This window comes from Rasamsonia byssochlamydoides (assembly GCF_041956645.1).
Source record: "Rasamsonia byssochlamydoides strain NRRL 3658 unplaced genomic scaffold VTN77scaffold_16, whole genome shotgun sequence".
NCBI lineage: Eukaryota > Fungi > Ascomycota > Eurotiomycetes > Eurotiales > Trichocomaceae > Rasamsonia > Rasamsonia byssochlamydoides.
Window position 1 is genome coordinate 389,291 of NW_027192399.1, and position 14,574 is coordinate 403,864.

General features: G+C 51.7%; 2 protein-coding genes across 2 annotated transcripts; both read left to right on the plus strand.

Annotated features, from left to right (window-relative positions):
- Nucleotides 1-8,733: 8,733 nt before the first annotated feature.
- Nucleotides 8,734-9,109, plus strand: VTN77DRAFT_2140 (uncharacterized protein; the record flags this gene model as incomplete). The annotated part of the gene is made up of 3 exons (XM_069417949.1): nt 8,734-8,857; nt 8,938-8,948; nt 9,005-9,109. 3 exons carry the CDS (start codon nt 8,734-8,736, stop codon nt 9,107-9,109), a joined length of 240 nt encoding a protein of 79 aa, XP_069279620.1.
- A 724-nt stretch (nt 9,110-9,833) lies between these two features.
- On the plus strand, nt 9,834-11,975 carry VTN77DRAFT_2141 (uncharacterized protein; the record flags this gene model as incomplete). Its single annotated transcript, XM_069417950.1, has 2 exons — nt 9,834-11,651; nt 11,706-11,975. 2 exons carry the CDS (start codon nt 9,834-9,836, stop codon nt 11,973-11,975), a joined length of 2,088 nt encoding a protein of 695 aa, XP_069279621.1.
- Nucleotides 11,976-14,574: the final 2,599 nt, after the last annotated feature.

Genomic DNA, 14,574 nt, shown 5'->3' on the forward strand with positions numbered 1-14,574 from the left:
ACTTCTGCACAATCTTCCGCGTCATCATGCCCAGCTTCCGGCGTTGCTCGCTTTTTTCATACATCCGCCGAGTGATCGCTGCGACCTCGTCGGGAGACGGCGAGGACGACAGAACCGGCGCGGGCTCCGTATCGTCAGCGTGTTTGCTCCACTCTCCCAACATCGCCAGCATCTGGATCTGCGCTCGTGCCAGCGCTTGAGCGTCGTTCGGGGCGACCACGGCACTGAACCGGGAGAAGTCGTCTGGGTCGCTAAGAACCCGGAGCGAGGCGCCGACATCCGTACAGACAACAGGGGCCCCCGTCAAGGCAGCTTCGCCGAGTGCGAGTGGGAGACCTTCGGACAGAGATGAGTTGAGGAACAGCCAGGTATTTTCGAGCACCTTCATCGGATCGGCGGTCCCGCGCAGCGTGACTCGTCCTCGAAGACCCTTGGAGGCAATGAGCTCCTGACATTCCGTCGAGTATGTCGGTGCCTTGTCGATTGCTCCATAGATGTCGAGGTGGTAGTCGTCGAATCCCCACTGGTTGATAATCAAGTCGGCGGCTAGGATGGCGATCTTGATATCTTTCGCGTACCATACGTGCGACAACATCGTCACCGTAGGACGCTGCGACTTGATCTCCTTGACGGGAGCGAACTTTTGCATATCGGTAATGCCGTTGACGACCGGATCAACTTTCCTGCGGAAACTATTGCGATGCTCCAGGTTCCCTTGGCACGTTCCAATCTCCACTTCCCAGCCGGGATTGAAGAAATCAGCGCAAGGCGAGACAATGTCCGCGTGGTGCAAGATCAGCACTGAGGTCATCCTCATCAGACCGAGAAGAGCATTCCGCACGAACGGAGGAAGCTTGCACAGAGCGGAAGACAGACAGAGGTTGGTCTCACGCCAGCTGATTGCATGGTCCCAGATCTGCAGCGTACAACCCCGTTTGATCTTGCAAACAACCCCATAGGACGCGCTGACACTGTGATGCGAGGCCTGGAAGACGGACGGAATCTTCTCCGGAACCGGAATCGAGAAGATGAACAGGTATCGAAACCACAGCTCCAACGCCGTGTCCAGGTGGCCCAGTGTGGGAAGTTCCGTCTCTAACCACTGCGACGACGGGACCGCATTGGGCATCTCCTGCGTCAGCCACAGCTCGCGCCAGCTCTCCTTGACAATCTCGCTGGTCCAGACTTGGCCCCAGTGTCGGAACGTCTCGAAGTAGGTATTGAGATTGACCAGTGCCCTGGTTGCCTGCTGGATGTCTGCATTGGAAAGGTGGACGGCGCGCGCACCTTTCACCAGAGCAGTCAAGATGGGAATGAAATTCAGCTTGATATCAAGCTCCGTGGCAGATGTAGGGTGGTCTTCCACTTCAGAATCCAGCTTGTTCTTGAACAGACCATGGGTGGGAGTCAAGAAATCAAGCCCCCACAGCGGAATCACTTTCAGGGACTGGACATTCTGCTCAGTTTGATGCTTGGGAATCCCAAAGTCATGAGCCGACTCGCAGATCATGTGCCATTTGATCGTGCGCAGGGAGTTGATCATATCTCGACGGCAAGCAGAGACACCACCTCCTTCATTCGGCCAGGTACCGTTGTCTGCGGCGAGCACGTGGAGGTTGTCGTCGGTATCAAAGGTAAATTCCTTCGAGCGCGTAAAGAGAACGGCATCACCGCCGGGCCCAAAATTGAAAAGATCGCCCATCTTGACGGCCAACGGCGTCCAGCTTGAGATGGCATCATCCAGATCCGCACTGGCCATGATGGCATCGGCACGCAGGTCGAGATACTTCTTCGCCGAAGTAAGGTCGCCACGGTCCCGACTGCGCCAGTATGGAGCAAGCACCTTGTCTCGCCGTAGCAGCCTCTCGTCCATCCACCGGACAATCACACCGTCAAAGTCAACCCGTTCTTTCCAAGCCTTCCAAATCAGCGAGCGAGCGCGGGACGTCGACACCGGAAATCGCCGCTTTGTGAGGCCCAGGAAGCGCGAGATAGGGTTCGTCTTCAGGCTATCACAGAAAAACAACGGATTGTCGTGCAAGAAGCTCGTATGCTTGGGCTTCGTCAGTACGCCAAGATGATCGTTCTCGATCATCGGCGGAGTCTGCACTTTCTGCCCATTGAGGAACGTGAAGATCGTCGGGTGGAACTTGTGGTCGTAAAGCCAGCGGCTTTCGTAGACGTCAGGACCGTGTACGAACGTAGCCTCCGTGATCTTGGAATGAGGAATCCAGCGCTCGATCTTCTCTGGATGACGTCGTGGAGGAGCACACCAGGACACTGTGCAGCTCATGTAATCCAGGACGAACTCGGCACGAAGCAGTTCATCGCCGAATCGCGGATTCTTGCGATAGTGGTACTTGAAACGGATAAGATTCCCATCCTTGATGTAAGAACCCGCTTCGATAAGGCCCTTGCGGTTGTACTGAATACTCTGGAGATGATTCTTGCCGCGCACACACCGTCGTCCCAGTGGCAGTCTCGGATTGACTCCTCTCGACAACTTGAAGCCTCTCTTGGCGGATTGTCGATAATCGTAGTGATACTCATTGACCAGCTCCCCTTTCTCCAATTCTTCCCTGACCTGGAGAAGCATGTCGTTGGTATAGGTGTTGACATATTTAAGCGATTTGGCGTCCTTCGGCTCCGACTTGTGTTCACCCAGGTAAAAGCACATCTTGAAGCCTCCATTGGGCTCGTCGTGTCTGAATGCCGTAAACGTACCCTCGAGGCCTTGGACGATCACTCGACCACGCTTCAGATTGACCGTCATCCCCTTGGTCTCGTTCCATAGACGCTTCACATTGTCACGTCCATGAAATAAAAAGAACATCAAACCCACGTTCTGCATCTCCCTGGCATATATCCAGATCATAGATAGGAGAAATATCAGGGGCACGCGAATGAACCTAGACCGATCCTTCATAATGTAGTCAAATTCCCTTTGGAATTCTGGGTCAGCAACCATGGCAATGACGAGAAATTTGACCACAGAGGCGATCTTATGCCAGACGTAGATGAACAGTCTCTTATATGACGGGAGCTTCTCCGGAACATGGGTGATGTAACCTGTGCTATCGGCACGCTTTGCAATCGGAAGCTTTTCTGTATCCATATTGGCATAATCCAGAACGGTAACTGCGATAGCACAGCCAAGGTTGCATCGTGCAATATGAACATTGAGATCATCGGTGTCAAACTTGCAAAGGCTCTGCTGCAGCCACTGCCACTGTCTTTCAGATATGCGGCAAGTCTTCCCAAGGCAGCGGTTCAGTAAGGTCACCCGAATCTCACTGGGCAGCTTGTCCCAGTGCACATCACACTGAAACCCCAGACACAATTGTCTGATGAGCTCATTGTTGGCCCACTTAGTGACCAGTGACGTGTCTGGCTCTTCTCGCAGCTGACGAGCAATGGTTTCAGAAACGCCGGCAGCAACGAAAGACTCGGCAAAGATGGCATGTTCATGAGGGAAATTGAGAAGCGATTCAGCAGCAGCATGAACAAGGGTTTCCGCAATGACCTGGGTATTCTCATCCACCTCATACGCTTGGCCGACGGCAATCAGAATTTTCAAGTGGTCGTCACCGGTGCAACTGAGAGCACGAATACCTGGGCCCAACTCGCTTTGATACACAAGCTCAATCGATATATTGTTCCTCTCCCACGCCGCGATGGTCCATTGGATGAGGTTTTCAAAGTTCGGGAACGCGTCGCTGATCCTCGGTTCCGCCTTACGTGAGAGCAGGATGGACTTGACTTCCAGACCCAGTTGAGTTTGCGTATCGAGAAGAAGGCGCGAGGAGTCTGGTCTTGACATTATATTCTCATAGAAAGTCTGCAGTTCTTGCTGTGACCATTCCGGATCCGCCCAGGGGGCCACGTAGGCATGGAAAGTCCTGCCCAGTTCCACGGGCGACTGCGCCTTCTTAGGCATGCCTATCTTCGCAGTCCACATGGACAGGATTGCCACAGACCACGTCGAAACACCAAGCGCGATGACGTTAGAGTACATGAAATCAGGGTGCGAAACTCGAAGTCCAATGCCCACTGGCAGCCCGATGATGACTCCAGCCAGAAGTGGCTTCAGAGCATGAGGACCCGAAAAGATCTTCGTGTATTGGTACCAAAGAAGACCAGTGTAAGCAAGCACGTAGGCGCAAAACATGATCATTGCCTGCAGGGACGCTTGGAAGGTCCAGATAAGGCTTCCGGCGACGGCGAAACTCCAAACATGCCACATGCAGAACTTGAAAAGCGTGGTCCAGTAAACCCGTCTTTTGATCCTCACGTCTCGCTTCTGAGAAGCTCGAATGTCTTTCGCCGATTTCACAGCTTCAGGCGTGTGTTGTCCGATGAGCTCATGCAGGTGCTGGGCCTTGGTGTCAATAAGCACCGCGCCGATCAAATAATATGCCAGGCCAAGGCCAACTGCCATGCGGTTTGCATCTGTCAGAGATGCCGTAAGACCAATGAGTTGACCGCCACAGAGGAGTTCAACCCATTTATCCAGAAGGGCGACGATAAAGTACAGCATTCCACAGCCGACCTCCTGGCCAGCTTGACGCCAATGAATGAAAGCATTGTGCAGACGGATTCCCTTCTGTGCGTTCCGCAGAGTATCCAGCGCTACTTTGGTCTGGATGTTCCACGAAGAACTGAAAGGAATAGGCCGAGGGACGTCGGCATACCGGCAATACCAATTGATCAGGAAGTTGGTCGAATCCCAGTCTCTCGCAAGCTCAAAGACCAGTTTGTCCGAGGTAGCTTTCGCGAAGATGCTCTTATTTCTCTCCGCTAGTACCGCACGTAGGAGAGCCTCTCGAGACAGCTTGAGGGCTGCAGGATCGCTCATCTTTTCAAAGGTCTTCTCGTCGTTTCCGGAAAAGGTGGATATGTACCACTGTCGAATCTCAGCGTCATTTGTGTTGCGGATCTTCTGATACCATGTCACCCAACTCGAACCGACCGATCTGAGCCCTAAAAACAGCAGGCTGATGAAAGCGTAAAGAACGACGAGGTACACCAACGTATCGTAGCCGGCAAAGGTCGTGATGATGGGCGACAAGAAAAGGAGCGGCACGCAGGAGATGATTATCTTTCTCCCCGAGAGGAAGGCACTCCCAGGGTAGCTATAGCAGGCGATCGAAGCAAAGAGCGTGAGATATGCCGTGAGAGCAAACAGATAAAGGTAGAAGACGATTCCGGCACGTGGTCCCTTGACGCATGAAATGGCAATAAACCCGATAAGCGCACCCACAATTGTAAAGGCGAGGCCTGCAATGAGCCGAATAAGGACGAACATGTTCATTGCAGAAAATGCCATTGAAACGAGGTAGTACGAGCCACCGCAGGAGATCCAGGTACCAATAGCACCCGACAGCAAAAGAGCGATCATCAACGCCGTGGTTGCCATTTCCATATCTTCATATGGCATAAACGCGGATAGATACAATCCCCGCCCAATAAAGGTAAGGAGGATGATATCTATCAGGGCAGGAATGGCGAAGACACTCAGGAAAGTAAATCTCTGATAGCCAGGCATGGGTTTAACCGTGTCCTCTGGATCGACATCGATCTGAGCACCAGCATAGGCCGTCGCCAGCTCTGGAGCTCCATTCACCCAGAGAGGCGGTGGATGCTCATTGTAGTACGCTCTGAATCTGTCAGACAGAAGCTTGCCAAAAGCGCTCGGAGACATATCGAAGTAGGCCTCGCATCGCGACCCTAGCGCGAAAGATTCCGCAAATGCAGCTGCTTGATCGGACTGATTGTTGAAAAGCGGGTTACGATCGGTCACTTCGGCATAGATCTCGTCAAATGCACCCATCCTAGCAGCGCAAAACAACGATAGGGCAGCAATATCGGTGTAAGCATCGATACGCCCCTTCTCAATCAAACTGGTCAGAGCGCTGGTGATGGTCGCAAGATCATTCTCCCGTCGATGTTTCAGGATCTCCGAGAAGGTGCCTTGAACCTCTTCGAAGAGAGCAAGCGATCTCTGCAGCGAAGGATGCTGACAACCTTGGTTACGGTACCAAGAAATCCTAGATCGGATCAGTTGTTCAGGTGTCACTTCGCCGCTGAGGTATCCAGCCGTGTTGAGGTCCTTCAGCTGGGATAGAGTCGGTTCTTCGATGAGCTTCTTGCGGATATATGCACAGATCTTGTCAGACAGCTCAGTTTTGGCGTCTGTCAAAGTAAGATGCCGCAGATAAAGCAGGCTTTCTGCTGGAGTGAGAACGTCGATATCCTGAACCAAGCGTCGTGGAAGGCCAGTGTCTTCCACGAGGTCCTTTGACCATCTTGCGAGGGCAGTTTCAACCTCAAAGCAAACATGACGAGGGAAACCCTTGCTCGACAGGAACGTGTGAAGGACAGTGCCAACCAAACCCTGAGCATTTTTTGACATGAATATCTCAATGCCGTCAGAGTCCGCCTGGTAAACCGACCAGAAACGGCTCTCGGGGCTCTTTCGGAAACCAGAATCGAGACCTAAGTTCACCCGTACGAACTTGTTTGATGCTAGAGTCGAAAGTTCCCTCACAGCTGCAACAACTGAGGGTTCTTGGGATGAATCCGACGAAAGAAAACTGTCATGAAATTGTCTGAGCAGAAAGCCAATGCTCTGGATCTTTGTCGCGACGACAGGATGCAACAAGCCCAGGGACTTCAACTTTAATTGTGATTGCAGAATCTCCGAGAAGGCGGTGGCAGTCACTTCCGAACCCAGAGGAAAGCACCCGAGGCCAGTGTAATCCATGCCCGAAGCAGAGACCGATAATGGGTTGCCCAGCGACTTGGTTTGAGAGACCCATTCTGGCGGTTCCTGGAGGACCAAATACGATGGGATTCGCTCCCCTGGCGGGTATTCCTTCGAGGCCAATAACTCTCCTAAACCTGGAAAGATTGACATGAGTCTTTCCCACCCGGATTTATCGGCGGCCTGTGGGAAAATAGTGACGTTGGATCGCCAAGTATCGTGCACATTCATGATCTCGGCGTCTTTCAACCAGCCGAAAGCCGAGAGGGGTTCGCATGTTTTGACGTTGACAGTCGCATCGGTCAAAGCTGACTTCGAGCCAATCCACGTTATAGCGCTGTAAAAGTTGCACCATTGCATAGCTCTCCGCACGACGGCATTGGACAGAACAACATTGTCGTCGACTGTTTCCCACGCCATAACCACGAAGTCTCTCAAGCATGCCTCCGAGACAAACGCCTTGATGGTGCTTTTCATCGGCATCAACTGGAAATAGTCTCGCTTCTCTCCGTTGAAGAGGATACTGGCGTTTCTGATGACGAGCCCCGAGATGAAATCCGCCTGCAATATCTTCCCATCTTTGAGAAAACCAGGCGGGGCCGTTTCAAGGTAGACCTCCAAGCCAACTTCCCTTATAACCTCGAACAGCTTTTGCAGAACCGGGCGACTAAATACCTCTTCCCACTCTGCCAGAAGTACACCAGTGTATGCCGTTCTGGCGAACGCATGAGACAGGGCGCCTGTAACATTTTCAACATTTTGAGACACTGAGGCATCTGTTGAGGCTAGTAGACGCAGATTGACCCTCCCCAGTAGCTGTGCTCCGCTTGCAGAAGCAATAGCGTTGGTAACGCCTTCACGAAACGGATCAACAATCAACAGGTCCCATTGACTTAGAAGTCGAGATTGAGCCTCTGTGAGAGGGTCATGGAAACTTCCGAGATAGACACCGAAGGAGGACGGTTTCTGCTTGGTTCCGCGGTAACTGACGAGGTTGGGGTGCGATCTCGCAAACGCGGAAAGCTGATTCTCTATCTCTTTGGGAAGACTTTCTGGTTGTTTTCGCGACTGAAGAAATCAATCAGACTGCCTAGCAGAGCATGACATTTATTCGAGGACGTACCTTCCATAACTTTAATAATCTGGATATCACCGAGTAGGTGATGTAACAGCATCCTGTCACTAAGGTTCCCAATATTAATCCGACCAGAACCTAACTGGAGTCAGTACTTGAATGCAAAGCTCCAAGTCAGCGACAGCTTTTGTCCTCTTTAGAACATACCAATTGCCACCAGTGACTATGCATCCCCTTCCAGGAAACCGGGGTGACATGTAGAATTTCCGCCATTGTGACTCGAACGATAATACAGATTCCAATCCTAACGAGCGGTTGAGAGAGAATTACAAAGACACACAACTAACAGCCCCTCGGGCTTGGGTGTTCAAACGAGCGGCAATGCATCAAAGAGCCATGACATAAAGATTCAAACGTTTGCAGCAACGAATGAAGAAGTTGAATTAGAGGTCGAGGCATCAATGTCAGATGCTATCAATGAAAGCAAAGATTTGGAGATTAGCAAGATAAAAAGTGGCATGCCTTCGACGTCCATCAAACTTTCGGGGAAAGCTCTCTTCCCACGCCGTCCAGAGATGTTGGTAGCCATTCTTGGTTAGTTGCTGAACGTAGAAAGAGTATAAAAATAGGCCAGACAAGCTGCGCTGTATCCAACCAATCGCCATGTTCTCAGGCCTATCCAAGGCAGCGGGTCGAGGGCCAAAGCCGTGTGACTGAGCCAAACGTTTCACCTGGAGTCATGTCTCCTGGCCCGATGAACTGAGAAGCGCGGCGGGGGCTATGGTTACCGTAGCTTTGCGCTGGCCATGCAGCGAGTCTAGACGACCTGTTGCCACCCATGTTGCTCTGTAAGAAATGCTAGGGACATCATGGAGACGACCGACACAGTCGGTGAATGCTGCCCGATCAAAGGTACAGCGCGTATACGGGCGCCACGGCCGGGAACCCCCACTTCGTGGACATCGCAGAACTCTTGTCCCCTGTCATGCCAAGGCTCCCATTCATGGACAAGGAAGGATGTACGGAGTAGTCTTCTTCTGTGGGGTTGGATACGGTTTTGTGTGTTGTTCAAGGAACAGGCGATGATGGCGTGCTGCAGGTCTAAACTTGGTAGGTGGTTAGTAAGCCTCAGCGATTGGCCAGTCTAATCCGGTCACGGGCAACAGTACCAGTACGGGTACCGTACCGTACCGTCACAAAAGCTGTTCTGGTACTGTAACGTCTACGTTTCGGACAATATCATGTATCAAAGCATCAGCCTCAGATCTTAGATACTTAGCTCCATGAGAACCACACGATGGATACATCTCCGAACCTCATCTAGACCCACCTTTCTGAGAGATCGCTTAGTTTCACCATCAGCCCCGTTCCAGGAAACCTTCCTTTTCTACGCGTTGCCACATCACAGTTTAATCTGCATATATTTCCTCAGGGATCTCTATCACAAACACTAACCAGGATTGGAAATTGGTTAGTACATGCATACCTAGCTGGGAATATTCACCCCATGTCCTCAATCCCAGCTGCGGATATAGCCAAATCCCCTTCGCGAGAGGCTTTTCGAGCTGTCATTTAGAAAAAGTCTCGAAAGTTCTCGTGGAAGACTAGTCTAGTTGAATAGGATTATTCGGACTATTCTCTCATGTAGAGTAGTCCTGTACAATCGGACAACAGACAGCCAGTCTAGACCCTGGCTGGCTGGATCCTGCACCTGTGGCTTGCATATGAGGTGATTTATGAATGATTGCTTTTCATACGCCAGGAATCCTAATTCAATATTGGCTAGATCTTTCGGCAATTTTTGCCATGCAGATTACCCCAGACGTGGGTTTGCTGACAATAATGCTTCTACTTTGAGCTTATCTATGGAGCTCTCCAGCTAAATACAAATACCTCCCTGTCGGACGATGTTCGTCTTGGATATTAACAAGTCCCCTGTCAGTCGTTTCTTTGGCCAAAATTGTCTCTCGTTAATTACCAGAGAGTTTTATCTTCATGTCTCTCACTTCTGTCATCCCCAGCTTGACGTCTGCCCTGCCAGCAGGGGCAGCCACCTCCCTGAGCAATGTAACTGCTGCTGATGCAACCGCTGTTCTGTCGACCGTTCTAGTCATTACAGCAGACAATACTTCAGCCCAGACGGCCACCTCTGGCCTCAACGCCTATGGCATTCCGTTCACGACTCTGCTTGTGCCGCAGAACGGAACCGAACTCCCCCAGCTGAACAGCAGTTCGGGCGGAAACTTCGGCGGCATTGTGGTTGTGTCTGAAGTGAGCTACGACTATGGAGGGACGCTAGGTTACCAGAGTGCCTTGACGGAGGATCAATGGAACCAGCTGTATGCGTACCAGCTGGAGTACGGCGTCCGCATGGTGCAGTACGACGTGTATCCAGGCCCCGACTACGGCACCTCTGTCATCGGCGATGGATGCTGCGCCACGGGCGTCGAGCAAGAGATCTACTTCACCGATACCAGCGACTTCCCGACTTCAGGTCTTCGCACCTATGCTGGCGTGAGCACGGAAGGGCTGTGGCACTATCCTGCCACCATCACCGACACCAACACGACCAAGGAGATTGCCCAATTCGCCCCGAATGCCAATTTCAGCAGCAACAGCACGGCGGCCGTCATCAACAACTTCAATGGCCGCCAGCAGATGGCCATTTTCACGTCCTTCGACACCACCTGGAGCGCGACGTCCAACTACCTGCAGCACGCGTGGATCACCTGGCTGACTCGCGGTCTCTACGCGGGATACCGGCGCGTGAACCTCAACACGCAGATCGACGACATGTTCCTCGAGAGCGACATCTACCTGCCCAACGGGACCACCTTCCGCATCCGCCCGGAGGACTTGGACGGCATCAAGGCGTGGATCCCCGAGATTAACTCGAAGATGAACCCGGGCAGCGAATATTTCCCCGAGGTTGGGTACAATGGCAATGGCAACATCGAGGCGGCTGCAGACACCGACGCCGGTTATACACTCTGCAACGGCGGTGGCATCGAGTACCCTGACATCCCTCCGACGCCGCTCGAATTCGAGAAACCGCTGGGAACAGGCACCGACAAGTGGCCCCCGACGCCAACCGTCTACGACTGGACGACGAACTGCACCAACCTCGACCCGCTGAAGGTGTGGTGGTCCAACCCGGACAACCGCGACCAGTTTGCGCACATCTCGCACACCTTCACGCACGAGGACGAGGATAACGCGACCTACTCGGATGTCTACAAGGAGATCTCGTTCAACATCGCCTGGCTGAACCAGAGCGGCATCTCGGCGTCGCCGCGCTTCACGGCGAACGGAATCATCCCGCCTGGGATTACGGGTCTGCACAACGGCGATGCTCTGCGGGCCTGGATGGACAACGGCATCACCAACTGCGTGGGTGACAACACGCGGCCGGTACTGCTGAACCAGGAGAACGAGATGTGGCCGTACATCACGACCGTTGAATCGGATGGCTTCGCCGGCATGCAGGTGAACCCTCGCTGGGCGACGCGGATCTACTACAACTGCGACACGCCGAACTGCACGACCCAGGAATGGATCGATACGTCGGCGGGATCGGGCGACTTTTACGACCTGCTCGAGCAGGAGAAAGCGGACACGATGCGCCACCTGTTCGGGCTGCACCACGAGCCGTACATGTTCCACCAGGCGAATCTGCGGAATGCCGATGTCGCCAATGTGACCATCAACGGCGTGTCGGCCAGGTTGTCGCTCTTCCAGGCGTGGGTGGAAACCCAGGTGCAGGAATTCGTCCGTCTGGCGGACTGGCCGATCATTACGTTGAAGCACAGTGATGTAAGTTCCTCCGTGTCGTCTAGTGGCAGTCTCGCTGTTAACGTTGACTTATAGATGTCCGCATCTTTTGCCGCGCGCATGGCCCGTGATGCCTGCGGTTATTCCCTGACCTACGCGACCAGCAACGGCCAGATCACCGCTGTCACGCTGTCATCTGCGAACGGCAACACCTGCAGCAGTCCCATACCGGTGACCTTCCCCGTTGCGCCGACCAGCACGAAGGGCTACCAGACGGAGCAGGTGGGCAGTGACCCGTTGACGGTGTGGGTGAATCTGACTGGGTCGCCGGTGTCGTTTACGTTGTCGACACCGATTCCGCTGTAATGATTTATATATCATATAACTAGTCATGTATGTACTTAGCACATAAGTGGTTTATAATGCTGAGACATCGAGCGGATTTTCTCGAGGGAATGGTGGGAAGGGATATGGAGAACGGCTGATGATCTAGTAGTAATAATGAAGTATTCAGTAGTATGTACTGTGCAGTACTATTTCCCCCCTCCTCCCCCTCCCCCCCCCTTTTTTTTCCCCTTTTTTCTTTTTTTTTTCAATTCAATTCAATTCAATTCGTCAGCAAATTTTCCTTCATCTTTATTCCACGCCAAGTTCTATCAAATCAAGATCCATCTCTCTATCCATGGATCATGGATCTTTCATAACTTTCAGTAGTTGGTTGACGTCTACCTAGGTAAGTTTCCGATCCCGCTCCCGGTTCCATGCCTTAGACACAGTACATACAGGCCTAGGAACCGGCCTCGGAATCCTAACTACAGTACTACATACCTAGGTAGTCAACCCAGTAACTAAGTAACTGAGGCCACCACTGAAGAGACCGCTGCACTAAATTAGTTTATTGGCGCAGTTAAGTTGCCTACCTAGGTAGGTAGTTAGGTACCTATGGAATCCCTATGGAGGGGAGGGGCGGGCGGATCGGGGCGGAGATGAAACAAATCGATCCATCGATCCGGTGGATACAATCACCTAGGTATGGAGTACACTAGGTACTGTACTTCGTACATGTACATACCTAGGTAGTTAATGATCGACAAGCTAACTACTATATTTGTAGCCTGCCCACGTAACTAAGCCCTTCGGTACGGAGTACCTACGGAGTTCCTATACCTATACCTATACTACAGCTAAGCGAAGACGGGAGTTAGGGCTAGGGACCTTGGCCCCGACTAAAAAGCCCCCATGTATGTACATACTCTGTACCTATAACCTAGGTAGTTAGTTGTCGTTCGAGACCTTCCTTCCTTTCGACAGACGTTCTAGAATCCGGAATCTAGACTCTGATGCGATGCGATTCTGTCCCCCACTGCCGAAAGAAGCAAGCCACGGAATGTACTCCGTAATATACTATAATATGTATTCTCTCCAATCCTTCCGAGACGAACAGCAATCAAGCAAGCAGCTGGCAATTCATTACTAATTAATTAATTAATCCTGCTTCAGCACCGTAGTATCTACGTGCATATGAACAGGTTAACACTAACCTACCTATGTATGTACATAGTCAGGAATAAAATTCTAGAACCTTGTCTAGGCAAAACTTTTCAGCCGCGCGATGCGGGGAAATTGCAAGAAAGCAAGCAAGCAAGCAGCCATCACATACTCCGTACGGAGTACATATGATGCAGCCAGTAGCTGCTAGGTATTATTGTTAATTAATTAATAATACAGCATACTGCAGCGAAGTGCCTTTTTTTTTTCTTCCTTCTTCATTTTTCTTTTCTATTCTATTGTTTTCTTCCCCTTTCGGAACGGCGCGGATCAATCTACGGAGTAGTATTACCTCTCCGTAGGTACCGCATGCCTACCTAGGTAGGTCCTAGTTACGGAGTACCTAGACATCGATTCGCTTAGTTCCTTGCACGACAAAACAAAATACAAGGGGGCGATCTTGAAGCAGACTAATTACAACGTAATTGGCGTCTTTTTCGCCCCATGATTCGATTCTCGATCGCTTCGTTTAGCTTGACTTGATTAATTAATTATTAAGCCTGCCTTCTTCATCAGAGTCATCAAGGGTCCAATCCTTTTTGGACACGACAAGCTGGCGAACTTTGTATCCAGCCAGCCAGCCTGGCCTGCTCGTTCTAACTATTAATTAATAATATTATTATCCTGGCGGAAGTAATTCAGCGCCAGCACAGCTGTCATGCCATGTGAACAAGCGAAACAACTCCAATGGCATCCCGGTTAGCATGCACCGGCAGCCTTGGCATATGCCTGCCTTCGTGTCATATCAGATGACTGACTGAGTAGGTAACTGACTGACGGAGGAAGTCTATCAAGAATAGGACAGGAACAGGACAGGAAACGTCCTTCTCTAAAGTGAGACGTACTTCTTCTCTTTCTGCAAGATGCTCTCGTTGTGTCAGTTAACAGGTACCTCTAGGCTCTAAGGCAGCTAGCTGAGCAGTCCTATTTAGGTTGGTTGGTTAAAGTTATCCGTATCAGCCCGGTGGATCAGCCAAGATCGGATCGGAGATGTTCCTGAGCAGGCGGACTCCGATGGAGCAGTACCGATCTTGTGACAATACTGTACCGTACTCGTACCATGTTACATACCGTCTGTTCCGTTACATGTGACCAGTACCTGCCCTAGATACCTGCATGTTGGCAGGGTGCCTGAGCGCTTAGGTGGTAGGCGTACGGTACCTTAACTTAATTCAGGTGGGCTGACAACTATGTCTAATGACTATGGAATGTTACGCCTGGATTTATCATTGGCGAGGTTCCAGCTGAACCTGAGGCTTGCCAGCCTTTCAAGTCAGTTTCGGCAGACTGCTCGCTTCTGTCGTGATCGCCTGCGATTTTCGATTAGCCCGGATGTGGCTTCCAGCCGCCGACGCTGCAGTAGCCTCGCCTACAGATCAAAGACCCCCTAATTTAGCGACAGAATTGCGATGGCCTA